Source organism: Besnoitia besnoiti, apicoplast (assembly GCF_002563875.1).
Source record: "Besnoitia besnoiti strain Bb-Ger1 apicoplast, complete sequence, whole genome shotgun sequence".
NCBI classification, from domain to species: Eukaryota; Apicomplexa; class Conoidasida; order Eucoccidiorida; family Sarcocystidae; genus Besnoitia; species Besnoitia besnoiti.
Window position 1 is genome coordinate 2,501 of NW_021703914.1, and position 25,875 is coordinate 28,375.

At 19.1% G+C, this 25,875-nt stretch overlaps 24 protein-coding genes and 14 non-coding genes across 38 annotated transcripts in view; 12 read left to right on the plus strand and 26 right to left on the minus strand. All coding sequences in view use genetic code 4, as the record gives it.

The window, feature by feature from the left end:
• BESB_087300 overlaps positions 1-971 on the minus strand; it is a 1,500-nt gene extending 529 nt beyond the window's left edge. The window contains exon 1 of the ribosomal RNA in view: positions 1-971. This exon is cut by the window's left edge and continues 529 nt beyond it. This is a non-coding gene — a ribosomal RNA (small subunit ribosomal RNA).
• A 43-nt stretch (positions 972-1,014) lies between these two features.
• On the minus strand, positions 1,015-1,087 carry BESB_087330. The gene has a single exon. It is a non-coding gene; the product is annotated as a tRNA-Ala (tRNA).
• Positions 1,088-1,116: 29 nt separating this feature from the next.
• On the plus strand, positions 1,117-1,189 carry BESB_087380. The gene has a single exon. It is a non-coding gene; the product is annotated as a tRNA-Asn (tRNA).
• Positions 1,190-1,322: 133 nt separating this feature from the next.
• BESB_087370 lies at positions 1,323-1,394 on the minus strand. The gene has a single exon. It is a non-coding gene; the product is annotated as a tRNA-Arg (tRNA).
• Positions 1,395-1,409: 15 nt separating this feature from the next.
• BESB_087560 lies at positions 1,410-1,481 on the minus strand. The gene has a single exon. It is a non-coding gene; the product is annotated as a tRNA-Val (tRNA).
• Positions 1,482-1,523: 42 nt separating this feature from the next.
• BESB_087340 lies at positions 1,524-1,596 on the plus strand. The gene has a single exon. It is a non-coding gene; the product is annotated as a tRNA-Arg (tRNA).
• A 21-nt stretch (positions 1,597-1,617) lies between these two features.
• On the plus strand, positions 1,618-1,691 carry BESB_087450. Its single transcript has one exon. It is a non-coding gene; the product is annotated as a tRNA-Met (tRNA).
• A 53-nt stretch (positions 1,692-1,744) lies between these two features.
• Positions 1,745-4,432, plus strand: BESB_087280. The gene has a single exon. It is a non-coding gene; the product is annotated as a large subunit ribosomal RNA (ribosomal RNA).
• Positions 4,433-4,435: 3 nt separating this feature from the next.
• Positions 4,436-4,507, plus strand: BESB_087510. The gene has a single exon. It is a non-coding gene; the product is annotated as a tRNA-Thr (tRNA).
• A 274-nt stretch (positions 4,508-4,781) lies between these two features.
• Positions 4,782-6,173, plus strand: BESB_086290 (putative ycf24 family protein; the record flags this gene model as incomplete). The annotated part of the gene is made up of 1 exon: positions 4,782-6,173. The coding sequence occupies one exon, from the start codon at positions 4,782-4,784 to the stop codon at positions 6,171-6,173; it is 1,392 nt and encodes a 463-aa protein (XP_029214590.1).
• Positions 6,174-6,203: 30 nt separating this feature from the next.
• BESB_086300 (RNA polymerase B) lies at positions 6,204-9,374 on the plus strand (the record flags this gene model as incomplete). The annotated part of the gene is made up of 1 exon: positions 6,204-9,374. One exon carries the CDS (start codon positions 6,204-6,206, stop codon positions 9,372-9,374), a length of 3,171 nt encoding a protein of 1,056 aa, XP_029214591.1.
• Positions 9,375-9,391: 17 nt separating this feature from the next.
• On the plus strand, positions 9,392-11,098 carry BESB_086310 (putative RNA polymerase C1; the record flags this gene model as incomplete). Its single annotated transcript has 1 exon — positions 9,392-11,098. The coding sequence occupies one exon, from the start codon at positions 9,392-9,394 to the stop codon at positions 11,096-11,098; it is 1,707 nt and encodes a 568-aa protein (XP_029214592.1).
• Positions 11,099-11,100: 2 nt separating this feature from the next.
• BESB_086320 (putative RNA polymerase C2) lies at positions 11,101-12,927 on the plus strand (the record flags this gene model as incomplete). The annotated part of the gene is made up of 1 exon: positions 11,101-12,927. The coding sequence occupies one exon, from the start codon at positions 11,101-11,103 to the stop codon at positions 12,925-12,927; it is 1,827 nt and encodes a 608-aa protein (XP_029214593.1).
• A 9-nt stretch (positions 12,928-12,936) lies between these two features.
• Positions 12,937-14,367, plus strand: BESB_086330 (uncharacterized protein; the record flags this gene model as incomplete). Its single annotated transcript has 1 exon — positions 12,937-14,367. The coding sequence occupies one exon, from the start codon at positions 12,937-12,939 to the stop codon at positions 14,365-14,367; it is 1,431 nt and encodes a 476-aa protein (XP_029214594.1).
• A 28-nt stretch (positions 14,368-14,395) lies between these two features.
• BESB_086340 (putative ribosomal protein S2) lies at positions 14,396-15,094 on the plus strand (the record flags this gene model as incomplete). Its single annotated transcript has 1 exon — positions 14,396-15,094. One exon carries the CDS (start codon positions 14,396-14,398, stop codon positions 15,092-15,094), a length of 699 nt encoding a protein of 232 aa, XP_029214595.1.
• BESB_086350 (orf D) lies at positions 15,084-15,305 on the minus strand (the record flags this gene model as incomplete). The annotated part of the gene is made up of 1 exon: positions 15,084-15,305. The coding sequence occupies one exon, from the start codon at positions 15,303-15,305 to the stop codon at positions 15,084-15,086; it is 222 nt and encodes a 73-aa protein (XP_029214596.1).
• A 42-nt stretch (positions 15,306-15,347) lies between these two features.
• BESB_087500 lies at positions 15,348-15,429 on the minus strand. Its single transcript has one exon. It is a non-coding gene; the product is annotated as a tRNA-Ser (tRNA).
• Positions 15,430-15,437: 8 nt separating this feature from the next.
• Positions 15,438-15,656, minus strand: BESB_086360 (putative ORF C; the record flags this gene model as incomplete). The annotated part of the gene is made up of 1 exon: positions 15,438-15,656. One exon carries the CDS (start codon positions 15,654-15,656, stop codon positions 15,438-15,440), a length of 219 nt encoding a protein of 72 aa, XP_029214597.1.
• Positions 15,657-15,705: 49 nt separating this feature from the next.
• On the minus strand, positions 15,706-15,777 carry BESB_087410. The gene has a single exon. It is a non-coding gene; the product is annotated as a tRNA-Gly (tRNA).
• Positions 15,778-15,804: 27 nt separating this feature from the next.
• Positions 15,805-18,075, minus strand: BESB_086370 (putative chaperone clp; the record flags this gene model as incomplete). The annotated part of the gene is made up of 1 exon: positions 15,805-18,075. The coding sequence occupies one exon, from the start codon at positions 18,073-18,075 to the stop codon at positions 15,805-15,807; it is 2,271 nt and encodes a 756-aa protein (XP_029214598.1).
• A 41-nt stretch (positions 18,076-18,116) lies between these two features.
• Positions 18,117-18,434, minus strand: BESB_086380 (orf E; the record flags this gene model as incomplete). Its single annotated transcript has 1 exon — positions 18,117-18,434. One exon carries the CDS (start codon positions 18,432-18,434, stop codon positions 18,117-18,119), a length of 318 nt encoding a protein of 105 aa, XP_029214599.1.
• Positions 18,435-18,437: 3 nt separating this feature from the next.
• BESB_086390 (orf F) lies at positions 18,438-18,614 on the minus strand (the record flags this gene model as incomplete). The annotated part of the gene is made up of 1 exon: positions 18,438-18,614. The coding sequence occupies one exon, from the start codon at positions 18,612-18,614 to the stop codon at positions 18,438-18,440; it is 177 nt and encodes a 58-aa protein (XP_029214600.1).
• Positions 18,615-18,622: 8 nt separating this feature from the next.
• On the minus strand, positions 18,623-19,015 carry BESB_086400 (putative ribosomal protein L11; the record flags this gene model as incomplete). The annotated part of the gene is made up of 1 exon: positions 18,623-19,015. The coding sequence occupies one exon, from the start codon at positions 19,013-19,015 to the stop codon at positions 18,623-18,625; it is 393 nt and encodes a 130-aa protein (XP_029214601.1).
• Positions 19,016-19,058: 43 nt separating this feature from the next.
• Positions 19,059-19,129, minus strand: BESB_087530. Its single transcript has one exon. It is a non-coding gene; the product is annotated as a tRNA-Trp (tRNA).
• A 20-nt stretch (positions 19,130-19,149) lies between these two features.
• BESB_087400 lies at positions 19,150-19,221 on the minus strand. The gene has a single exon. It is a non-coding gene; the product is annotated as a tRNA-Gln (tRNA).
• Positions 19,222-19,253: 32 nt separating this feature from the next.
• BESB_087470 lies at positions 19,254-19,325 on the plus strand. Its single transcript has one exon. It is a non-coding gene; the product is annotated as a tRNA-Phe (tRNA).
• A 170-nt stretch (positions 19,326-19,495) lies between these two features.
• Positions 19,496-20,710, minus strand: BESB_086410 (putative elongation factor tu, apicoplast; the record flags this gene model as incomplete). The annotated part of the gene is made up of 1 exon: positions 19,496-20,710. One exon carries the CDS (start codon positions 20,708-20,710, stop codon positions 19,496-19,498), a length of 1,215 nt encoding a protein of 404 aa, XP_029214602.1.
• Positions 20,711-20,757: 47 nt separating this feature from the next.
• On the minus strand, positions 20,758-21,201 carry BESB_086420 (ribosomal protein S7; the record flags this gene model as incomplete). Its single annotated transcript has 1 exon — positions 20,758-21,201. The coding sequence occupies one exon, from the start codon at positions 21,199-21,201 to the stop codon at positions 20,758-20,760; it is 444 nt and encodes a 147-aa protein (XP_029214603.1).
• A 17-nt stretch (positions 21,202-21,218) lies between these two features.
• BESB_086430 (ribosomal protein S12) lies at positions 21,219-21,584 on the minus strand (the record flags this gene model as incomplete). Its single annotated transcript has 1 exon — positions 21,219-21,584. The coding sequence occupies one exon, from the start codon at positions 21,582-21,584 to the stop codon at positions 21,219-21,221; it is 366 nt and encodes a 121-aa protein (XP_029214604.1).
• Positions 21,585-21,591: 7 nt separating this feature from the next.
• On the minus strand, positions 21,592-21,999 carry BESB_086440 (ribosomal protein S11; the record flags this gene model as incomplete). Its single annotated transcript has 1 exon — positions 21,592-21,999. One exon carries the CDS (start codon positions 21,997-21,999, stop codon positions 21,592-21,594), a length of 408 nt encoding a protein of 135 aa, XP_029214605.1.
• A 7-nt stretch (positions 22,000-22,006) lies between these two features.
• BESB_086450 (ribosomal protein L36) lies at positions 22,007-22,120 on the minus strand (the record flags this gene model as incomplete). The annotated part of the gene is made up of 1 exon: positions 22,007-22,120. The coding sequence occupies one exon, from the start codon at positions 22,118-22,120 to the stop codon at positions 22,007-22,009; it is 114 nt and encodes a 37-aa protein (XP_029214606.1).
• A 10-nt stretch (positions 22,121-22,130) lies between these two features.
• Positions 22,131-22,937, minus strand: BESB_086460 (putative ribosomal protein S5; the record flags this gene model as incomplete). The annotated part of the gene is made up of 1 exon: positions 22,131-22,937. The coding sequence occupies one exon, from the start codon at positions 22,935-22,937 to the stop codon at positions 22,131-22,133; it is 807 nt and encodes a 268-aa protein (XP_029214607.1).
• A 24-nt stretch (positions 22,938-22,961) lies between these two features.
• BESB_086470 (putative ribosomal protein L6) lies at positions 22,962-23,513 on the minus strand (the record flags this gene model as incomplete). Its single annotated transcript has 1 exon — positions 22,962-23,513. One exon carries the CDS (start codon positions 23,511-23,513, stop codon positions 22,962-22,964), a length of 552 nt encoding a protein of 183 aa, XP_029214608.1.
• Positions 23,514-23,896: 383 nt separating this feature from the next.
• On the minus strand, positions 23,897-24,262 carry BESB_086480 (ribosomal protein L14; the record flags this gene model as incomplete). The annotated part of the gene is made up of 1 exon: positions 23,897-24,262. The coding sequence occupies one exon, from the start codon at positions 24,260-24,262 to the stop codon at positions 23,897-23,899; it is 366 nt and encodes a 121-aa protein (XP_029214609.1).
• Positions 24,263-24,282: 20 nt separating this feature from the next.
• BESB_086490 (ribosomal protein S17) lies at positions 24,283-24,504 on the minus strand (the record flags this gene model as incomplete). Its single annotated transcript has 1 exon — positions 24,283-24,504. The coding sequence occupies one exon, from the start codon at positions 24,502-24,504 to the stop codon at positions 24,283-24,285; it is 222 nt and encodes a 73-aa protein (XP_029214610.1).
• A 17-nt stretch (positions 24,505-24,521) lies between these two features.
• BESB_086500 (putative ribosomal protein L16) lies at positions 24,522-24,920 on the minus strand (the record flags this gene model as incomplete). Its single annotated transcript has 1 exon — positions 24,522-24,920. The coding sequence occupies one exon, from the start codon at positions 24,918-24,920 to the stop codon at positions 24,522-24,524; it is 399 nt and encodes a 132-aa protein (XP_029214611.1).
• An 18-nt stretch (positions 24,921-24,938) lies between these two features.
• On the minus strand, positions 24,939-25,613 carry BESB_086510 (putative ribosomal protein S3; the record flags this gene model as incomplete). The annotated part of the gene is made up of 1 exon: positions 24,939-25,613. The coding sequence occupies one exon, from the start codon at positions 25,611-25,613 to the stop codon at positions 24,939-24,941; it is 675 nt and encodes a 224-aa protein (XP_029214612.1).
• Positions 25,614-25,654: 41 nt separating this feature from the next.
• On the minus strand, positions 25,655-25,867 carry BESB_086530 (ribosomal protein S19; the record flags this gene model as incomplete). Its single annotated transcript has 1 exon — positions 25,655-25,867. One exon carries the CDS (start codon positions 25,865-25,867, stop codon positions 25,655-25,657), a length of 213 nt encoding a protein of 70 aa, XP_029214613.1.
• Between the last annotated feature and the right edge of the window lie 8 nt (positions 25,868-25,875).

Genomic DNA, 25,875 nt, shown 5'->3' on the forward strand with positions numbered 1-25,875 from the left:
ATTAATAATTTACAATCAATTTAGTCTAGTTCTGGTAAGGTTTATCGCGTTACATCGAATTAAATCACATGCTCCACCGCTTGTACGAGCCCCCGTCAATTCCTTTGAGTTTCACTCTTGCGGGCGTACTACTCAGGCGGGATACTTAACGCGTTAGCTAGGGTACTGAATTAGTGTTGATTTTTATCCAGTACCGAGTATCCATAGTTTACAGTTAAGACTACTGGGGTATCTAATCCCATTTGCTCCCTTAACTTTCGTATCTCAGTGTCAGTCTCGACCAAGTAAGATGCTTTCGCTGTTGATCTTCTTTTTTGTATCTTCGCATTTCACTACTCCTCAAAAAATTCCTCTTACCCTTATCGAACTCAAGATTAATAGTTTTCTTTCTTTTCCTAAGTTTATTAAATAGTATTTAAGTAAGAACATACTAATCCACCTACATACACTTTACGCCCAGTAATTTTGGAAAACGCTCGTATCCCCCGTATTACCGCGGCTGCTGGCACGGAGTTAGCCGATACTTTTTAAACTTAATCGTCAGTATTATTTTAATTAAGCAAAAGAAGTTTACAACCTTTATAGGCTTTCCTCCTTCACGTGATGACGCTCTGTCAAGCTTGCGCTTATTGCAGAAAATTCCCCACTGCTGCCTCCCTTAGGAGTTAGAGCTGTATTTCAATCTCTATGTGGCTGTTTCCCCTCTCAAGGCAGCTACTAATCTTCGCCTTGGTAACACTATTACTTCACCAACTAGCTAATTAGATATGAGCTTTTTTTTAGACAATAATTATTTTTTTAAAGCACTTTTGCGCTTATTATAAATTGTTTAAATTTTATTATATTCTAAAAATAAATTCTCATATATTACTCACTATTACACTATGATATAAATTAAATACCATTCAATTAGCATGTGTTAAGCACATCTCTTGCGTTTTTCCGGAGCCAGGATCAAACTCGTATTAATTCCTGAACATTTTCTGAACATTTAAGGGAATTCTAAATATATATTGGAGATATACGGACTTGAACCGTAGACTTCTTTTTTGCAAAAAAAGTGCTCTACCTACTAAGCTATACCCCCATATATTAATAATATATATTAGATATATATCTTCAGTAGCTCAGTGGTTAGAGCTTTCGGCTGTTAACCGAAAAGTCGTTGGTTCAAATCCAACCTGAGGAGATTTTAGTAAAATATATATATTTAAATAAATTACGGAAGGAGAGACTTGAACTCTCATTTTTATTTTATTAGAGCCTAAATCTAACGCGTCTACCATTTCCGCCACATCCGCATAATTTCATAATGTAGAATATAGGCCTAGTAGGTTTCGAACCTACATAAAAAACTTAGAAGGTTTTTGTCCTTACCATTAGACGATAGGCCTTTTTAATTTTTATTTTGGGCAGTATTGGAATCGAACCAATACTTATGTGCTTGTAAAGCATATACTCTACCACTAAGCTAACTGCCCAAATACTTTATTACGTATAATATTTATTTATTATATAATAAAGAGTCAATAGCTCAGTTGGAAGAGTATGTGGCTACGGACTACAATGACGGGGGTTCAAATCCCTCTTGGCTCTTTTAAAATTAATTTAATATTAAGCGGGATAGAGCAGGTTGGTAGCTCGTCGGGCTCATGACCCGAAGGTCAGCGGTTCAAATCCGCTTCTCGTTTGCAAAAATAATTTATGGGATATAAGTAAAATTTAAATTTTAATTAAATAAAATAAAAATTTAAACTATAGGGATAAAAAGGATGCCTAGGTACTTTAAGACGAAGAAGGACGTAAATTATATACGAAAAACTTATTTAGAGCTGATTTTATGCAAACTTTAAAATAAGATTTCCGAATGGGGAAACCTATTAATATTTTTTAAATTAAAAAAGATTTACTTGAGGAACTGAATCATCTTAGTACTCAAAGGAAAAGAAAATAACAATTATTCCCTTAGTAGTGGCGAACGAGTAGGGATAAAAAACGTTGTACGTTTAGTTTAAAAAAATAAAGTAAATATAAACAACTAGTTTATATTGAAGAAACAAGAACTTCCTTGTAAAACTAAATACTTTAAAGTAACCAATAGTGAACTAGTACCGTGAGGGAAAGGTGAAAAGAACCCCGGGAGGGGAGTGAAAAGAGACTGAAATTTTAATCCTAAAAACAATAGAAGGGTAATTGAACCTAACTATTTGCCTGTTGAAGAAGGAACCGATAAGTTTTGGTTTTTAAGCAAAAGGCTAAAAGAAAACTTGAAGCCATAGTGAAAACGAGTTATTACATCCGTAATAGCGTTTGTATATTACCAAAAACCCGAATCCAATTGATTTAACCTTGTTCAGAATGAAATATAAATAACTTTATATGGAAGTTCGAACTGATTAATATTGCAAAATTATCAGAAGAAATGAGGTTAGTGGTGAAATGCTATTCGAATTTGGAGCTAGCTGGTTCTCCCCGAAATGTATTGAGGCGCAGCTATTATAATGTATTATATATAAAGGGTAAAGCACTGTTTTTGAAATTACTATAAACTAATAATATTTTTATATTAAAATTATAATAAGTGAGACTTTTAGGGATAATCTTATAAGTCAAAAGGGAAACAACCCAGACCATTAACTAAGATAAGAATATAACGAAAGTTTGAAAGGAAGTAGAGTTGTTACGTATACAACCAGAAGGTTAGCTTAGAAGCAGTTTTCCTTTAAAAAGTGCGTAAAAGCTTACTGGTAAAGTAATTCTGCACCTACAATGAATAACAAAATATTTTTTTATCGAAGTAATGGGATCTATATATAATAGATCGGTAGGGGAGCGTTCTACAATAAAATAAAGCAAAGTTATTAAATTTTGTGAATAAAGTAGAAGTGAGAATGTCGGTTTAAGTAACGTTAAATATTAAGAAGAATCTAATACCTCAAAAACTCAAAAGGTTCCTATGGAAGGGCATACCGCATAGGGTTAGTCGGGGCCTAAGGCAAGAAATTTATTGTAATTGATGGGAATCAAGTTAATATTCTTGAACCATATTTATATTACTGCTATACAAGTAGTGACCAAAATTTAAGTTTTAAGCAATATAATAAATGATTTTTTGCTTAATAATAAAGATTTTTGCTAGAAAAATGATACTGTATAATTATAAATATGCCCGTACTGAAACTGACACAAGTGAGTAAGTATTATAATGTACTAAGAGGACGAAACAATTTTCTTTAAGGAACTCGGCAAAACAATCCTGTAACTTAGGGATAAAGGATGCCTAAAAGGCTGCAATTAAAAAGTTCAAGCGACTGTTTATCAAAAACACAGGTATCCGCAAAGTGTAATTACGAAGTAAGGGTACTGACACCTGCCCAGTGCTAGTAAGTTAAAAAAAATTTTTATGTACTACAAATAATTTTTTTATAAGCTCTAGTAAACGGCGGCTGTAACTATAACGGTCCTAAGGTAGCGAAATTCATTGTCGGGTAAGTTCCGACCCGCACGAAAGGTGTAACGACTTGAACACTGTCTTTAAGAAAATTTCGGTGAAATAGAAATGTTTGTAAAGATACAGACTTTTTACATCAGGACAGAAAGACCCTATGAAGCTTTACTGCAATTTGATATTGAAATTAAATTTTATTTAAATAGTGTAAGTGGGAAGTTAGTTATTACTATCAATGAAACACCACTTTTATAAACTTTAATTTCTAACTATAATTTTTTTATCATATTATATAAAAATTTCAAAAAGGTAGTTTGACTGGGGCGGTTGCCTCCTAAAGAGTAACGGAGGTGCACAAAGGTCTTTTATTTTAATAATAATAAAATATTAAAATTAATAAATGTAAAGGTTGAATATTAAAAAGGCTTGATTGTGAGAGTAACTACTTAAACAAGGACGAAAGTCGGTCTTAATGATCCGGCAAATCTAAGTGGTAGGGTTGCCGCTTAACGGATAAAAGTTACTCTAGGGATAACAGGCTGATCTCTCCCGATAGTCCATATTGACGGGGAGGTTTGGCACCTCGATGTCGGCTCGTCGCATCCTGAGGCTGTAGCAGGTCTCAAGGGTTGGTCTGTTCGCCCATTAAAGCGGCACGTGAGCTGGGTTCAGAACGTCGTGAGACAGTTCGGTCCGTATCCGATGTAAACGTAAGAATATTGTAAAGTATTTCCTTTAGTACGAGAGGACCAAGGAAATTAAACCTATAGTAGTTCAGTTATTTTATCAAAAGTATTTTACTGAATAGCTAAGTTTAATAAAAATAACTACTGAAAGCATATAAGTAGGAAAAAACTTTAAGATTAATATTCTATTCATATAAATGAGTAAGAATTTAAATAGAACATTTATTAAAAAGAAAAATTGTGTAAGAATAGTAATATTTTTAGCAAATTTTTGCTAATAATTCGAGGATAAATTTTTTTTGCTGATGTAGCTCAACGGTAGAGCCGCTGATTTGTAATCAGGAGGTTATGGGTTCGAATCCCTTTATCAGTTGATTTTTTTTTTTTAAATATAATAAAATTTTGATGAAAATGGAAAAAACTTTTAAAGCAAAACTTAAAAAATTACAATATTTTAAGCTTACTTTTTTACCTGGTTTTTGTACTAAACTATTAAAAAAAGAATTAGTGTTTACGAAAAAAGGAAAATTGTCTGCTTTTTTAACTAAATTACTAGAAAAACAAAAATTAAAGTATAATTATGGGCTTAAAGAAAATCAAATTAAAAAATATTTTAAATATATTAAATTATTAATATTAAATAATTAATGAAACTATATAAATATTTATACAATAAATATACTAATAATGAAAATACATTTAATACAATAAGATTAATAGGAGGTTTAAATATTAATATAACTAATAAATTAATTTTTAAACAAGATAATTTTATTTTTTTATATGTATTTAGATTAAATGCTTTACTTACTTTAAATAAGTTTAAACAACCAGATTGGTGTTTTTATGAATTACCTGAGTTTGCTTTTGATGATATTTCTTATTATTCAATTCTTTTAAATACTTCTGTTGATCGACATAAATTAATTTTATCTGATTTAGGGTTAGATTTTAAATTTTCAGAAAATTTAATTTTAGATGTAATTTTTGATAGTGTATCATTATTAAATTTTACTACTTTCTTTTTAATTAAAATGGGATTATTTTTTCTATCCTTTTTTCAAAGTATATTATTTTATTCTTATTTAATTTTTTCATATTTAGGGTCTATTGTTAATAATAATGATAATTTTTTTTCAACTATAAATTCTATTATATTTAATGAAGGGTCTTTTTGTTATATAATGAAAGATTTAAAATCTAATATACATTTAACAACTTATTTTAGAACTCATTCTGAAAATTTTGCTCAATTTGAAAGAACATTAATAATTTTATCGGAAAATTCTAATTTAATTTATTTTGAAGGTTGTTCTGCTCCTATGTTTTTAGAATCTCAATTACATATTGCTGTAGTTGAATTATTTTTAAAAACAAAAGCTAAATTAAAATATTCTACAATTCAAAATTGATATAGAGGAAATCAGTTAGGAGAAGGAGGATTATATAATTTTACAACTAAACGAGGGTTTTGTATGGATAAAAGTTTTTTAAATTGGGTACAGATTGAAATGGGATCAATAATAACTTGAAAATATCCTTCTACATATTTAATAGGAAAAAAATCATTTAGTAATTTTTTTTCTTTAGCAATGCTTTCTGATTGTCAAGTGTCTGATACTGGTACTAAAATGTTACATATTGGAAATAATACAAAAAGTTTTATTTTATCTAAAAGTCTTTCTTTTAATTCTTCTTTTTATATTTATAGAGGGTTGGTTTCAATTTTTAAAACAGCTTTTAATAGTTATAATTATACAGAATGTAATTCTTTATTAATAGGATTAAACGCATTTACAGTAACAATTCCTTATATTGTTATTAATAATCCTTTAGTTTATATTAATCAAGAAGCTACAATATCTAAATTAGAATTAAATTTTTTATTTTTTTTATTACATAGAGGGTTAAATTTAAAATCTACTTTAATGATTTTAATTTATGGCTATTGTTATAATATATGCTCTAAAGTTCCTTTTGAATTAGAATTAGAAGTTCCTTTATTAATTGTATCAAGAGCACAAAAATTATTTTATTAATTTATTTAATTAAATAAAGTTTTTTAAAATATGGCTTTTAAAATAAAAACTTTTTTTTCAATTAAATCACATAAAGTTTTTTATACTGATTTTTATTTTTTTTTAAAAAAAAAATTAATTGTATTAATAAAAAATATTTTTCCAGAATATTTTAATTTTAATTATAAATATAAAAATTGAAATTTAATTTGTCTTACTGACTTATTATATTTTAAAGTTAATAATACACAATTTTTAGATAATATTCAATATATTAACTCATTAATAAAAATTTTTTTACCATTAAAATTTCAAAATTTAAAAACAAATAAAACTTTTATTAAAAATTTATTAATTTTTGAATTACCTAAATATAATTCATCTAATTTTTGTTATTTAAATGGATTAAAAAAAATATTTATTTCAAAATATTTTACATCAAATGGTGTATTTTTTTTTAAACATTTAAAAAGAAAATATAATATTTATTATGCAAAATTATTTTTAACTAATACAATTTTTTTTAATATTGTTTTAGATTTAAAATTAAAACAACTTTATATATCTATTAAAAATTTAAAATTTAATTTTATTTTACTTTTATATTATTTAGGAATTACAAATATAGATATTTTAAAATATTCTAGGTATAAAAATTCAAAAATTTTAAAATTATTAATTTTTACAGCATTACAAACTAATTTAAATTATAAGAAAAAATTTTTATTAAAAAATTTAAATTATTTAAAATATATTTTTAAAACTACACATTTAAATAAAAATTATAAAAATTTTATAATTGATAAAAATAAATTAAATTATAATTATGGAAATTTTAATAAAAATAATTTTCTAACACTTGATTTAATATTTATTTTAGATTTATTATTAGATTTACATGCTAAAAAATTATGTTTTAAAAATTTAGATCATTTAGATAATAAACATATTAATACAATAGGTAATTATTTTCAGCATAATTTTAAATTTTATTTAAATAAATTTAAAACAATTTTACCAAATTTAATAAAATTAAGTAAATTAAAAAAATTTTCTTTATTAAAAGTATATAATTTTAAAGAATTATTAATTCTTAATCCATTAGTACAATATATAGAACAAATTAATAGTTTTTCTGAATTAATGCATAAATATAAATTAAATAATTATAATTCTTTTTCAAAAGGAATATTAAATTTAAGAGAAATTTGTTTAAATCAAATAGGAAAATTATGTTTAATAGACACTACAGAAGGAATTAATTGTGGTTTAATAGTAAGTTTCAGTAAACATATTAGAATCTATAAAAAAGGTATTTTACAAGTTTATTATAGCCTCATATTTAAACATAAAACTAAAGAATTTATAAATTTTAAAACATCTTTAGATCAAGAATTATATTTAGTTCAATTTACTAACATCACTTTAAGAAAAAATAAATTATTTAATGAAAACGTACAATTAGTATATAATAAAAATAATTTTAGAATAAAATTTTTCTCAAATAAAAAAAGTATTTTATTAAAAGTTACAGATTTATTTTCATTTACAGAAAATTTAATACCTTTTATTAAATACAATGATCCTGCAAGGTGTTTAATGGGAGCTAAAATGCAAGTTCAATCTGTTCCTTTATTAAATAAAAAAAAATCACTTGTTGTTACAGGTTATGAAAAAGAATTAATAACTAAATCAGACACTACTATTAAAGCTTTACAAGAAGGAATAGTTTTAAATGCATCTTCTATAAAAATACAGATTAAAGATTTATTTAATAGAGAAATAATTTATTATCTATCAAAATATAAAAAAAGTAATCAACATACATTAATTCATCAAAAACCTTTAGTATGGAATGGTGAAAGAGTTTTTCTTAATCAATTATTAACACAACATCAAGATATTGTTGATTCAGAATTTGCAATAGGAAATAATGTATTAATTTATTATGGTAATTTTTGTGGGTATGATTTTGAAGATGCTATAATTGTTAGTAAAAAAGTTTTATATCAACAAATGTTTAGTTCTCTTCATATAGATATTTATGAATTTAATTTTTGTTATAATAATGAACATGATATTGAATTTAGTACATTAGAAATTCCTAAACAAAGTTACTATATCAAAAAAAATTTAGATTCTTTAGGAATTATAAAAGAAGGTGAGAAAATTTTAACTGGTAGTGTTTTATTAACAAAAATAAAAGTAACAAAACCTACTTCTACATATAAACCTATACTTAAACTTATATATTCTATTTTTGGTAAAACTATTAGAAATATTAAAGATAATTCTTTATATATTCAAACTGGAAAAAATGGTAGAGTAAGTAAGATTGAATTTTTTTTAACAAATATAAATTCATACTCTAATAAATATAAAAATCATAATAATAGTTATTTAAAATGTAGAATATTTATTTGTAAACAAAGATTTTTAACAGTAGGAGATAAATTATGTGGAAGATATGGAAATAAAGGTATTCTATCGTATATTGCAGAAAATACTGATTTACCTTTTTTACAAAATTCTTTATATCCAGATATTATTGTTGGAGCTTTAGGTATTCCATCACGTATGAATTTAGGGCAATTATTTGAAGCTTTAATAGGTAAAATTAGTTTTTCTTATAACATTAGAATTTTACCTTCTTTTACTGGTTCTTCTAATTCTTATTTTAATTATCTAAAATTATTAATATATAATTTTTTAATGTTTAGTAGTTTTAAAAAAGGATCTAATTGACTTTATAATTTTTCTCTTCCAGGTAAATTTTGTATAAGAGATGGACGTACTGGAACAAAGTTAAAATCTTCAGTTCTTTGTGGTGTTTCTAGATATTCAAAATTGATACATATGGTTAAAGATAAATTACATTTTAGAACTACAGGACCTTATACAGAAATTTTACAACAACCTTTAAAAGGTAAAAGAAATCTAGGAGGACAAAGATTTGGAGAAATGGAAATTTGGGCTTTAGAAGCTTTTGGAGCTGCTTATAATTTAAAAGAAATTTTAAATTATAAATCGGATGATTGTTTTGCAAGAAATAGTTTACAAGATTATTTATTATTTAAAAATACTGAATTACAAAATTCAACTATAACTGAATCTTTTCGTGTTATTTTAAAAGAATTTAATGGTTTAATTTTAAATTTAGAATTATTTTTAATAACTGACGATTTAGAAGAAAATTATCTTAATTTAACTATAAATTATTAATATAAATAAATTTTATTATGAAAAAGATTTTTATTAAAAATAATACAATAGGTTTTAGACTATCTTTAGCTTCTCCAAATTTAATTATTAAATGGTCTTTAAAATATATAAAAAATAATTTTATTTTAGGAGAAGTTATTGAACCGTTTACAATAAATTTTAAAACTGGCTATCCTGAATCTAATGGTTTATTTTGTGAACGTATTTTTGGACCTTTACTTTCTTGGAAATGTAGATGTGGAATTAATTTTACATTTTTACAAAAACTTAATAATACAAATACTTTTTGTAATTTTTGTGGGATAGAAATAAATACAAATCAAAGTAGACGTTGAAGAATGGGTTTTATTAATTTAGCTACTCCTATAGCACATAAATGGTATATTAAAGATATTTTATCATTTTTTTTACATATACCAGTAAATGAATTAAAAGTTTTAATTTATTATAAAATTTTTACTTTATTTTTTTCTAAAAAAAAACAAAAATCTTTTAATTTTAATTGAATTTTTTCTAAATTACTTTTTATTTCTGAATGGTTTAAACAAATTTTAAAAGAATGTAATTTATTGAATGAGCTTTTATTTTGTAAAGAAATTTATTATGAATTATATTTTTATCATAATAATCTTAAAAAAAAGCTTTTAAAAAAATTAGCAATATTACATTTATTCTTATTAAATAATATTAAACCAGAATGATTGTTTCTAACAGTTCTTCCTGTAATTCCAGCTGGTATACGTCCTTTAGTTAAATTAAAACAAAATTTATTTGTTTCTTCTTTAATTAATAATTTATATAAAATTATTATTTTAAGAAATAATAGATTAAAAAGATGAAAAATTTTACGTCATTCTGTACCATTCTTTTTTGAATTAATTGATAAACAATTACTACAACGTTCTATTGATGATTTATTAAATATAAAAACTAAACCTTCAACGCCAAGTTGTTTTGCTTTACAAGGAAAAAAGGGAAAATTTAGACAATATATTTTAGGAAAAAGAATTGATTTTTCTGGTAGATCTGTTATACTTCCTGGGTCTGATTTAATTTATAGATCTATAGGACTTTCATTAATTCTTAGTTTAGAATTATTTAAACCAGTGATTTTAAATTTTTTAAAAAAAGATACATCTATATTAACTTTATTAAGAGCTTCTTATATAACTCAATATAATCCTATTCTTTTAAAACGAATATTAAAATTTTTAGTTACTAAAGAAGTTGTTTTATTAAATAGAGCTCCTACTTTACATAGAATGAATATTCAAGCATTTAAACCTTATTTAATAGAATCAGAAGGTATTAGATTATATCCTATTGGTTGTACAAGTTTTAATGCTGATTTTGATGGAGATCAAATGGGATTATTTTTAATTATATCTAAGATTGCTAAACAAGAAGCTAAAAAATTAATATCTTTTGATAAAAATATTTTTTCTCCAACTTATTTAAGAAATATGTTTAAATTATCTCAAAGTATAATCTTAGGAATTTCTACTTTATTAAATTTAAATGGTATATTTTTATATAATACTATTATTTTTTCTAATTTATATGATGTATTAAGTAGTTTCTTTTTTAATCTTATTAAATTAGATAAACCTATTTGGATAAGATGTTTAGAAAAGAATTCAAATACAAATATTATATTTAAAAAATATATTTTAAGTACTTTGGGAAGAATATTATTACAATATTATTTATATTTATTTAATTAAAAATGTATATTAATAACTTACAATTAGAACAACGTATAATTCAAAAATTAAGTTTAGCTGTTAGTTCAAAATTAATTCAAGAATTAATATTCTTAGGATTTGAATATGCTTTACAAAATCCAATTAATTTAAATTTAGAAGATTTTAATAGTTATTTTTATTTATCTCCATTATTAAGAAAGAATGAATATTTAAGATTAAATTTTCAATTTAAAGATATTTTTAGCTCATATAAAAATTTAAATATTTTAAAAAAAATAAATAGTAAAAAAATATACAAACAATTTTTCCATTTACTTACTCACTATAAACTTACTAATCCTTTTTATTCTTCACTTCATATAATGATGAATACCGGTGCTAAAGCTAATTGAAATCAAATAAGACAATTAATAGGTTTACGAGGGTTTTTAATGAATGCTAGAGGATTTTTATTTAAAATACCTATTATGCAAAGTTTTAATAAAGGATTAAAAGCTTATGAATATTTTATTTCATGTTATGGTGCAAGAAAAGGAATTTTAGATACATCATTAAAAACAGCAAATGCTGGTTATTTAACTAGACGTTTAGTAGAGTCTATTCAAGAATCAACAATAAAAGAATATAGTTGTGGTACAACAAATTTTTTTACATTTAAATGAAATATATCTTATAAAGGTTTTTTAGATTTACCTTTTTATTTATTATTATATGGTAAAACTATTCAAAATAATTTTAAAAATATTTTAACAGGTAAACAAATTTTTTTACAAGGTTTTTTTATAAATACAACTATATTTAATAAATTAAAAATATTACTATCTTTTAATAAAAATTTAAAACTTTCTTTAAATTCGATTAAATTATGTTTAAGTGGTAGAACATTTTGTTCTAAATGTTTTGGATTTTCTTTTTCTCAAAAAACATTTTTAAGTCAAGGGGTAGGAGTTTTAATAGGAGAATCTATAGGAGAGCCTGTAACTCAAATGACATTAAGAACTTTTCATACAGGAGGTATTTCATCTATTTCTTTACAAACACAATTTTTTTTAAAAAATAATTTATTGAATACTTTTTTATTATATAAAAAAAGAAATTTTAAAATATGTAAAAAAATAAAGTTTCTTATTAATTATAATTTATTATCATTAAAATATTTAAATCTTGAATATAATAAAAATTTTTCTATAGTACTTAATATATCTAAGAAACAAAATAATATTTTTAAAATAAAATTTTATTCTTTATATAATAAATATAATTTAAATAAAATTATTTCTTATTTTTTAAAATATAAATTTTTATATTTATTCTATCTTAAATCTACAGCTATTTATTCTTTTAAATTTCCTTTTTATTTTCTATTAATAAAATTTTTATATCAAAGAAATTTTTATTTTTCATCAACTTTAATATTAAATAGAACTAAAAATGATCTTTTATTCGGTGAAGTTTTATTTAAAAATAGTTTACAATATATAGTTTTAAATAATTTTAAAAAATGAATTATTTTATGTTTACAAAAAACTATAATTTTAAATAAATGTATTTTTTATTATCCTATTAATATAAATAATATAGGATTACTTTGTAGAACTTCATTTAATTATAGATATAATAAATTTTTTATAAAAAATTATAAAGTTTTAAATTTTACTTCTAAAAAATATTTAAATAAAAAAATTAATAATTTTTTTCTTTCAATTTATATTAATTATAATTTTAAAAATAAATTTTTACTTTTAAAAAGAAATTCTAAATTTAGATTAAATAAAGAGATAATTAATTTATTTGGTAAAAATTTAAAATTAATTATGGTAGTGGATTCATTTAATATACAATTATAAAAATTTAAAATGATTAAAAAATTAAATATTAAAAAAGGAAAAACTAAATTAAATTATAATAATAATAATAATAAAATAAATTTCAAATTACAATATACTTGTGATTTTATATCTTTTTATAAAAATTCTTTAAATTTTTCTTTTACAAAAAAAAATTCTTCAAATAAATATTTACAAATAATTAATTTTTTATATTATTATAAATTTTATAATATAGATAAAAATTTAAAAATAAATAAAATTTGAAATATTTATGATATAGAATCTTTTTCTACAAAAAAATTTATTTTTTTTAATACTTTAAAAACATTAATACAAAAGAATTATTTTCTTATAGATTCTTTTAAATCAAAATTTTTATTTATAACTATAAATTCTTTTAAAAATTTATATTTTTATAATAATACTTTAATAAATAAAAATTGTTTTAATAAGCTATTTCATAAAAATATTTATAATTTTACTTATTTAAATTTTTTTCCATTTTTTTCTAGAAAAAATCAATCACCTAAATTTAAAAAATTAATAATTTTATATAAAAAATATTTATTATCAACATTTGCTTGAATTTGTAATAAAAATTGAAAATATTCTAGAACTTTTTTTAAAAATTTTTTCTTTAAAATTAAAAATCTTTATTTAAATATTAATACAAAAGTTAAAGATATTACTTTTAATCTAATACATTTAGATAATATTTTTGAAACTAAAATTTATTCACATATTCATTTAATTTCAAATAAAACCGGTATTCTAATAAAAAATTATTTTTTATATGAAGAAAATACTTTAAATTTTATATGAACTTGTAGTTTATTTACTCTAAAATATAAAAAAATCTTTTTATATTCATTAATTTATCAAAAAACTTTTTATGAACAAAAATATTCTATTATTTGAGGAAATATTATTTTAACTAATGGGATTTACTCACCTAATATTTTTATTCTTAAATTATTTTCAAATTATTTAGAATATTATTCACAATATAAAGCTGCTAAATTAGCTTATTTATATACTTATTATATTATTGTTGAATCTTTAATTAAACAATATTATTATAATGGTGTCATTTTACCTAGTTTATATTTTGAATTATTAGCAAAGAAAATGACAAATTTTGTTAAAATAATTTCTTCTGGAGAGATAATGTTAACTGAAGATAATATTATTTCTTTTAATTTTATCACAACTTTAAATTATGTTTATAGTTTCTTTGGATACCCACAAATTATTTATAAACCTATAATTCTAGGTATAAGTAAAAGTATTTTAGCTTCTTCAGGATTTTTAGCAACTATTAGTTTTCAAGAAACTTTTAAAAGTTTAATTAAATTTACTTTTAAAAATACAATTAACTGGTTAACAGATTTAAAATCTAAAATTATTGCAACCGATTTAAATATTATAGGAACTGGCTGGTATAGATATTTTAATTAATTTAATTAATATTATTTTAACTACAAAAATGATTCTATTAAAATTAAATTCATTAATAACTACTCCTATTTATATAGGATCTACTGTATATAGAAAAAAAAAATTTACAAATTATATTTATAAAAAATATAATAATAAATATATTTTTAATATTTTTTTAATTTTAAAATATTTAAGTAAAGCTTATTTATATTTATATATATTAAGTAAATATAATAGATCTTTACTATTTGTAAATTTTTCAATTAAAAATTTTAATTTAATAAAATCTTTAGCTAATCTTACAAATAATTTTTATATTAATTTTTTTTATAAAATTGATTTTCTTTTTAATTGAATAATGTTTAAAAATAAATTAATTTTATTAAAATGATTAAAACAATTATATACACTTTATTTAAAATATTTATTTATGTATTTACCTTATAATTTATTAATCAAATTATATTTAATATATATAAATATTTCTAAAAAACTTGATGGTGTAGAATATATGCAAAAATTACCTGAAAATATCTTTATTTGTGGATATAATTATAATAACTTATATAAAAATTTAAATTTAAAAAATTTTCTTATTATAAGTATTATTGATATAAATAACGAAAATATGTTAAAAAATATTTCAATTAAAATTCTAGGTAATAGTCAAAATTATCTTGCAATTAAATTTATTTTTAATATTTTATTAACAGCTTTATTACATGGTAGTTTATTTAATAAATAAATTTAATTAAATAAAATTGTTTTATTATTCAAAAAAACATAAAAAATGAAATTAACATAAATAAAATGTTTGAATATATATATGTTAATTTTATATTAAAATATTTATATTTAATTTCTTTTTTTTTTTTATTACTAATATAATGTTTTTTTAATGTTTTTAATATTTGTTGAGCTATATAATTTTTATTTTTAGAATAAATAATAATCATTATTAATATTAATATATTAAATTTTAATAAATTTAATTAATTAAGAGAGAATGGGATTTGAACCCACGAAAATTTTTTTGTCTAATTTCAAGTTAGATGCATTAAACCGCTCTGCCATCTCTCTATTAATATTTAAATATAATTATTATAAAGTTTTTTTAAACAATATAATAAACGATAACAAATTTTTTTAGTAAAAAAATTTCCTATTTTTATATTTTGTAAAAATTTTTTAACTTTAAAAATATAAATTTTTTTTTTAATTATATAAAAACCTATTTTTTTATGCTTATAAGATTTAGATATAAAATGTGTAGTTTTCTTATAAAAAAATTTAATTTTTTTTAACATTATAATATAATTTTAATTAATAAAATATTTATAAAATTAAAAATTAAAAAGCAAATAACGAGATTCGAACTCGTATCTTTAACTTGGAAGGTTCTTATTTTAACCTTTAAACTATATCTGCAATAATAATAATAAATAAATAATTATATTATAAGTATTTTAAAGAATAATTAATATTAAATGTTTTTTTATTTAAAAAGATTGAAAAGATAATAATACGATTAAAAGAAAAATTAATTAATAAATCACTAATAGGTTTTTCAATAATTAATTCTAATAAACGTTTTAATGGACGTGCACCGTATAATGGATGATAAGCTAATTTTGCTAATAATGTTTTTAAAGTCGGATCAATATCTAAAAAAATTGGAATTTGATTATTATATAATTTTAAATGAATATTCTTTAAAAATTTATTAATAATATATTTTAAGAAATTTATATTTAAAGGTTTAAATATAATAATATCATCTAATCTATTAAGAAATTCAGGTTTAAAATAATTTTGTATAGCAGATTGTACTTTATTAGATAAAATCTTATAATTTTCTTTAGATAACTGTTCTCCAGATTTTAAAAATTTTAATTCATAAGAATTTGTAGGAAATCCTAAATTACTAGTAAAAAATATTAATGTATTTGAAAAATCTACACATTTTCCAAGAGAATCAGTTAATTTTCCATCATCTAAAAGTTGTAACATAATATTATTTATATCTTTATGTGCTTTTTCAATTTCATCAAATAATAAAACTGCAAAAGGTTTTTTAGCTATAGCTTCTGTTAATAATCCACTTTTTCCATAACCTACATACCCTGGAGGTGCTCCAATTAATTTAGAAAGTGAATGTTTTTCCATAAATTCACTCATATCAAATCTAATTAAATCTGTTTCAGATCCAAATAAAAATTTAGCTAATAATTTAGCTAATTCTGTTTTTCCTGTTCCACTAGGACCGCATAATAACCAACTACCTATTGGTTTATTAGTTTGTTTTAATCCAGTAAAAACTCTTTTTAATGGTATTAAAATTTTAGAAATTGCTAAAGGTTGTCCAAATAAAGATTTTTGTAAATTTTTTTTTAATGCTAAAATATCAAAATTTGTTTTTTTGCTTGTTTTATTAAATAACAGATTTGTTGATAAATTTATTAATTTTACTAAAGATTTTTGAATATCTGATACTGTAAGATTTTTATTAGTTTTAACTACAGTAAATTTTTGATTTATAGACATCTTAGAACAAGCATTATCTAATAATCAAATACTTTTTAATAAAGTTTTATGTTGTTTAATATAAGTTTGACTATAGTATAAAATAGATTTTAATATTTTAAAAGAAATAAAACAATTATAATATTTTTCAAATAAATTACTTTTTTTTAATAAAATTTTAAAAATTTCTTTATTAGAAAGTTCTTTAATATGAATTTTTTCAAATAAAAAATTTAATTCTTGGTTTGTAGTATATTTTTTTTCAATATCAATAATATTATTACTTAAACCAATTAATTGAAGTTTATTTTGTTTTATATAATTAAAGAATTTAATTAATAGTGAATATGATTCTAAATTTTGATATAAATTAGTGTTATTATAATATATATTAAATAATAAATCTATTTGAGGGCATACTAAAATAATATTATTATTTTCTTCTATAAATTTAAAAAAATTTTTAATATATGTAGTATTAGTTTTAATATATTTTAAGAAATTAATAATATTAAATAATCATAAATTTTTAGATATATTATTAAATTTTAATTTAAATTTATCTATAAAAGAAATAAATTTTTTAATAATAGAATTTTTACCAATTCCAAATTCTCCTAATAGAATTGGATTACGTGTAATTTTACGATTTAATATTTCATATAAATATAAACAATCTTTTTTTCTATTAATAATATTATAAAAATTAGATTTATTTTGTAATATTTTAATTAAATTATTAAAATGTAGATTATTAATAGATTTATTTTTAAATTTAAAAATTATATTATTAATTAGATTAAATTTATATGAATTTATTTTAAATAAATAGATTGCTATATATTTAAATAAAATAAATTTATGTTGTAATAAATATTTACTTAAATTTCAAGTATTAATAGTATAAGATGTATTTAATTTATTTAAGAAATTAACTAATGTGTATGAAAATAAAATATTAGAAGATAATTTAGCTTGTTTAAAATTAGTCTTTATATATAGTTGTAAAAATTTTAATAAATTTTTTTTTCCTATAATGATATTAAATAAATTAGATTGTAAAATTAAACTACAAATTATATGAAAAAAAGTAATATAAATATTTTTAAATAAAGAAGTTAATATTTTTGAATAAAATAAAATATTAATAACTTCTTTAGTACATTTAAAAGAAAAATTAGGAATAGAAGTAATTATATTCATTAGAATATTAATTTTTTTTATTAAATAAAAATTTGACTTAATTATAAATTAAAATGTAAAAAATTCATATAAAAATTATAAAAAATATAATTTTTTTTTTTAAATCTAATAAAATTTAAATTTAATAAATTATTTTTAAATTTTTTTTTAATACAAATACTAAAATTTTTTTGTAATTGTATCTTTTGAAAATCAAAAGGAAAAGAATAAAAAATAAAATAATTATTAGATAATTGTTGAAAAAAGTATTTAGAATAAATTTTTTTAAAAAAATTAAAATTAAAATATAATTTTTTTTTATTTGATTTATTTAATGTAAAAAATAATTTTGTTAAAAATATATATTTTTTAAAAAGCATAAGTTAAGATAAAATTATATAATTTATTGCTTTATAAGATAGAAAGCCAAAGTAATAATATTTTATAATTATTTTTTTTAAATATTTTTTACATATAAAATTCTTATTTTTATTATAAGAAGGTTTAATAAAATATTTTTTTAATATAGTTTGAAATTTTAAAAGATTTAAACAGATCATTTTGTTTTTTAATTAATATGATAAAAAGAATTTAATGTAGCTTTAACTGTTTTACAAATATCAATATTTGATTTAGGAAATAATTGGATTTGTTTTAAAAATGAAAATTTTTTTATTAAAAATTTTTTATTATTTTTTTCAAAAATTTTTTTTAATTTAGTATTAAAGAAAAAAGATGTATATATAGTATTAAATTTTAATGTATAAGATTTATCATTATATATAATAATATGTAAAGGTAAAAAAATATTCTTTTTAAATTTAACACGTTTATTATATTCTTGACAAAAAAAATTTACATTAATTCCTATAGGCCCTAAAATAGAACTTAATGATGAAAAAAAACTAGTTAATTCTGTATGTAAAATTAATTTTATTATTTTTAATTTAAATTTTGCCATTTTACTTAAAAAATTATAATATATAATATAAACAATAAATAGTCACGTTTTGAAAGAGTTGAACTTTCACCTTAGATTTTGGAGACCTTTATTCTACCATTAAACTAAAAACGTAATTATTTTTTTTATTTATTTTAAAAAGAAAGGATTCGAACCTATGTATCTCGGAATCAAAATCCGTTGCCTTACCACTTGGCTACTTTTTAAGATTAAAGATAGTAATATTATTATATATTAAGTTGAAATAGCTCAATGGTAGAGCAAAGGACTGAAGATCCTTAAGTTATCAGTTCAATTCTGATTTTCAACATTTTTTTAATCTACTTTTATAAAATTAAAAATTTTATTATTTCAATTAGATAATTGTTTTAAATAAAAATATCTTAAATTTAAATAAAAATTTTTTTGTTTTTTTATTTTATTTTTTTTATTAAATAGAAGAATTTTTTTATTTTTATTCATAATATAATAATAATTTTATTATTTTATAATATCAGTGATTATACCTGCTCCTATAGTACGTCCTCCTTCTCTAATAGCAAATCTAATTCCTTTTTCAATTGCAATAGAATAAATTAATGTAACAGTTAATTTAACTCTATCTCCAGGAAGAATCATTTTTGTATTAGTTTCTTTTGTTTCTGTAGTAAATTTTATAGAACCAGTAATATTTATAGTATATAAATAAAATTGAGGGCAATATCCTTCAAAAATAGGTTTTTCTCTTCCACCTTCAGCTACAGTTAAAATATATACATCTGCTTGAAAAATTGAATGAAGAGTCATTGTTGAAGGTTTAGCTAAAATCATACCACGTTTTACATCTGTTTTTTGTATTCCTCTTAATAAAATACCTACATTATCTCCAGCTTCACCTAATTCTAAAGTTTTTTGAAACATTTCTAGACCTATAATTACTACATTTTTAGAGATATTAAATCCAAGTAAAGTTACTGTATCACCTAATTTAATACATCCTCTTTCAATTTTACCTGTAACTACAGTACCTCTACCTGTAATTGAAAAAATATCTTCAATAGCTAATAAGAAAGGTTTATCTAAATCTCTTTTTGGTAAAGGAATATAAGAATCTAAAGCTGTTAATAATTCATAAATTTTATTTATCCATATATTTGTTGTTGAAGTATTAGAAGAATCTAAAGCTTTTAAAGCTGAACCAGTAATAACAGGTGTTGTATCTGAAGAAAAATTATATTTATCTAATAATTCACGAGTTTCTAATTCTACTAATTCTAAAATTTCATTATCATCTATTAAATCAATTTTATTTAAGAAAACAATAATATTAGAAATTCCTATTTGTTTAGCTAATAATAAATGTTCTTTAGTTTGTGGCATTGGTCCATCTACAGCTGATACAACTAAAATTGCTCCATCCATTTGTGCAGCTCCAGTAATCATATTCTTAATATAATCAGCATGTCCAGGACAATCTATATGAGCGTAATGTCTTGTATTAGTTTCATATTCAATATGTGAAGTTTTAATTGTAATTCCTCTAGCAATTTCCTCAGGAGCACAATCAATTTCATTATAAGTTTTAACTTTTGCTTGATTTTGTTTAGCTAATACATAAGTAATAGCTGCTGTTAAAGTAGTTTTTCCATGATCTACATGTCCAATTGTTCCTATATTTATATGAGGTTTTTGTTTTTTAAAAATTTCTTTAGCCATATTACAATATTTTAAATTATTAATTAAATTAATACTTTTGACTTACCTTATTTTTTATATGTAAGATAAATAAGGATTCTATTTATTAAAGCTTTTTTACTATAATTATATTTTAATTGATAAGCTTTACCTTGTTGTTTTAATATATTATCACATTCTAAATATAATTTTTTATATAATGCTATTTTATTTTTTGAATTATTTTTTACTGCTTTAATTAATCATAAAATAGCTTTAAATAGTGCTTTTTTATATATAATTGGTTGTGGGACTTGATAAATAGATAAATTAATTTTTTTCATTTTAAAAGTAAAAAATACCATCAATTTTAAAATTATTTTTTCTAAAAGTGATAAATAATTTTTATTTTTTTTTTTAAATAAAATTAAAAAATTTAAAATTAAATTTCCAGTTTGTTGTTTTTTACCAGAAATTAATAATTTTTGAATTAAATGAAAAATTATAAATTGTTTTTGATAAAAATAAATCATTTTAAATATTAAAAAAATTATATTTTTTTTTTTGTACCATATTTAGATCTACTTGATTTTCTATTTACTACTCCTATAGTATCTAAAACACCTCTAATTACTTTATATTTAATTCCAGGTAAATCTTGAACTCTTCCTTTTCTTATTAAAACAAAATTATGATCTTGTAGCGCATGCCCTTCACCAGGAATATAAGCTAAAATTTCTTTTTTATTTTTAAGTCTTATTTTAGCTATTTTTCGTAAAGCTGAATTAGGTTTTTTTGGTGTTCTAGTAAAAACTTTTATACATAAACCTTTAATTTGTGGTTTAGTAGAAAAATTAGAATATTGTTTTTTTTTCTTTACACGTGACTTTTTTAATAATTGGTTAATAGTTATCATTATAATATTAATGTTTTTTTCTTTTTTTTGCAGAACATCCATTAAAAGAACTTTGTGTTAAATCTGTTATAGATAATAATTTTAAGTGATTACGCTGTTCAGTTAAAAAGGTTAAAATAGTTGTTAATATTATTTTTCTATATAATCCTATTCCTTTCATAATAATATGAAGAAATTTAATTTTTAAATTTATAATTAATAATAAAATTTTAGTAACTATAAAACTACAAGCAAATGCTGTTTCTTTTTTTCTATTCTTAAACCCAAATTTTCCGCATGAATAAGTATTTAGAATACGTTGGTTTTTATTTAAAACTAATCTATTAGTATTAAACAATAAATTATTTTGTAATAAAGATAAAAAAGTATTTTTACCTGTAGATTTAATATATAAAGTAAATATTTTATTAATCATTATTAATTTATTTTTGACGTTGATTATGTTTTAAATTATTACATTTTATCATTTTCTTTTTTTTATAAGATTTTTTTTTACAATTTAAACAAAAATATTTTAAAGAAGATCGAATTTTCATTTTAAAATTTTTAATTAATTAAATCACTTAATATCCTTATAAAAAAATTAATTAAAGTGTATTTAGTAGTACGTTTAAATATTTTAATAATTAAAGGATTATACCCTAATAATTCTAAAAAAACTTGTACTAAAAAAGAAACTTGTATTCCATAAAAATTTGGTTTATATAAAATAAAACATTTAATTTTATTAATATTATTTGAATAAAAAAATAATTTTTCTAAAATAATATAAAAAAAATATATTTTTTTAAAAGCAAAAAAACGAGCTTTATTTATAGCATCTTGTAAATAAAAATCTTTAGAAATACCTATACCTATCCAAGCATTTTTTGCACCTATTAAAAGTAATACCTTAAATCTTTTAATACGTCCTTTTTGTTTTGTTTTAGATATTTTTTTTATTTCTATTATTTTTTGTAAAATTTTATTATATTTATTTGTTTTATGAAAAAATAATAAAAATAAATTATAATTAAATACTAATAATATTTTAATTATATAAATATAATATAAAGATAATTTTTTTTTAATTTTAAAAACTAATTTAGAAGAATTATTTATATGAAATTGTAATAATTTAATAATATTTAAATTTAATAAAAATAAAAAAATATTTATTAAAATTCAATAAGTTTTTTTCTTAAAAAAGAAATATTTATAAAAAATAAAATCTTTTAAAACATATAAATAAAATAAGAAAATATAAAGCTGTTTAATTAATTTATTAAATATTTTATCTTTATTATATTGAAAAGTTTTTTTAATGGATTTATTAAAATTTAGAATAAAAAAAGTATTTTTAATAAACATCATAAATATAATTTTATAAATATTATATTATTTTTTTATAATTTTTAATTTATTTGTTTTTAAATATTCATATATATTTCTAATCCCATTTTTATTATAATTATTATGCATTCTAAATAATTTAATAATAGAACTAAAAATTCCTAACATACTTTTATTCATACTTTTTAAAATAAGATTATTAATAGTTTCAATTTGTATGTATATATCATTCATATTTAAAAATTTAAATTTAATAATATGACTAAAATTTAGCATTAAAATTAAAATATTTTTTAAATATAAAATTTTATATCCAACTCCATTTAAATGTAATTTTAAAAAAAATCATATATTTAAAGTTTTTTCAGCTGAAGAAAATAAATTTTGTATAATATTTAATTCAGAAAAAAAACTAATTAATAAAAATTTAAATCTTAAAAAAGGAAAAAAGTATGTATTTTTATATAAAAAAATAAATTTAATATTAGAAAATATTAAAATTAATCTATTTGTTTTAGTTTTATTATCCCAAATCCAAAAATAAGAAATATAATTTTTTTTATAAAAAGTATTATGTAAAATTTTAAAAATTTTCATTTTAAATTTAAATTAATTTTAAAAAAAGAATATACAAATCAAATGACCTTTTAATTTTAATTTATAAGCTTCTAAACTAGACATTAATCCTTTAACTGTAGAAATTAAATAAATTTGCTTTTTAATGAAAATAAATTTATAAAAATTTTTATTAATAGAATTTAAATATTTTAAAATTTCTAATTTTTTAATTATATGATTAAATAATATAATTAAAAATTTATTTATATAATAAATTTCATAAAAATTAAAAATTAAATTTAAACTTCTTAATATTTTATATATTTTATAATTATAAGGAATAATAATTTTTTTTTTTTTTAACGAATTGTTTTTTAAAAAAATTAATAATTTTTTTAATTTTATCATTTTTATTTAGTGTATTAAATTGTATTTAAATTTAAAGAATTTACTTTTAAATGATTGTTATGTTTTAAATCTTCAGGAAATAATCCAAATACTCTTGTTCCAAGTGGATTAAAATTTTTATCAATTAAAATAACAGCATTTTCATTAAAAGTATAATTATAATAATTGTTAATATTTTGGTTTTTTTTTATTCTAATTACAAAGCCATAAACTAATTCAGAATATTTAAAAGAAGATTTAAATGAAATTTCTTTAATAATTCCTAAAATAATATCTGATGTGTTAATGGAAAAAGAATTTTTTGTTATATTTTGTAAACTAAAAATTTTTTTAACTCCAGTATTATCTGAAACATAAAAAAAACTATTTAATTGAGTCATGACATTAATTAGTTAAATATTTAAAATAAAATTTTAATTAAATTATATTTTTTTTGTTTACAATTAAATCTTACTAATACAATAAAATTTTGTAAAAATTCTTTTCTAGAATCATTAAAAAAATTAGATTTAATTTTTAATTGTAAGTTTTTATATTTTAAAGTTTTTTTTCAAAATGGTACTATAAATTTATACATAGTACTATTTTTAATTTTTATAACATAACCTATTTTAATATTCATGTAAATTAAAAACTATTTTATATATATTTTTTTTTTAAAAATTTAAAATAAAATTTCTTATTTCAAGTAAGTGACTTAAATAAATGTAAAATTTTATATTTATTTAAATTATAATATTCTAAGATAAAAGAACCTGGTTTAAATGAAAAAATTTTATATAAATTATTACCTTTACCTCCTCCCATTCTACTTTCTAAAGATTTTTTAGTATGAATTGTAGTTTTATAAAGTTTAAAATTATAAAATTTTTTTCAAATTTTAAAAAATTTTTTTAAAAAATCTACATAAGTTTGTTTACAAAATAAAAATTTTTTTAATTTAATTATTCAAACCCCATAATTTAATTTAAAAGGTTTAATATTTTTTGATAATTTTTTACGTCCACATAAATTTTTAGTTAATCCAGAAATATTCATTAGTAATTAAAATATTATTTAAATTAAAAATATCCAAAATTTAAATCCTAAAACTCCAAATTTTGTTTTTAAATAAAATACATTATACTTTATATTATAAATATATTTATTAAAATAATTTAAACCATAATTACATGTTTCTTTTTTTGCTATAGCTACTCCATTAATTTTACCAGATATTAAGATTTTAATTCCTTTAATATGCGTTTTTTTAATATTTAATATTAATAAAGAAAGTTGTTTTAAAATTTTTCTTAAAGATAAAGTTTGTTGAAATTTTTTTATAATATAATAAAAAAAATAATTTATAGAAGAAAAAGGATTTTTTAATATTAAAAAATTAATATATATATAATATTTATATGTAGATTTATTTATTTTATTTATTTTTTTAGAAATTTTTTTAATAGTTTGAAGCCCTTTTAAAAAAATTTTAAATTTTAAAAAATAATTATAAAAATAAAAAATACAATTTATATTTAATTGAAATTTATATTTATTATTTAAAGAAAAAAAATTAAAATTATTTAATAAAATTTTATGTTTAAAATAATTTAAATAACTAATAAACTGAATAGTATTAAAAAAATAATATACCCAATTTAAATTATTTAAATATATTGTCCATAAATTATTATATTTTGAATAAAGTTTAGAATAAAAAATTAATGAATTAACACGTTGTCCAAACATTTTTATTTAATAAAATAATTATATAATTTGATATCCTATATTTAACAAAAATATTGTAAAGAACGACCTATTTTCTCTTTCGTAATATTAATAGTTACAAAAGATTTACCAGTATATAATTCTATTAATTTTCAAATTAAAAAAGGAGTAATTAATAAATATTTATAATAAAGTTTAATTGTATAATGTTGATATTTTGATTTTTTTATTAAATACTTAGGTATAAATAGTTTTCTATAAATAATTTTTATCATAATTTATG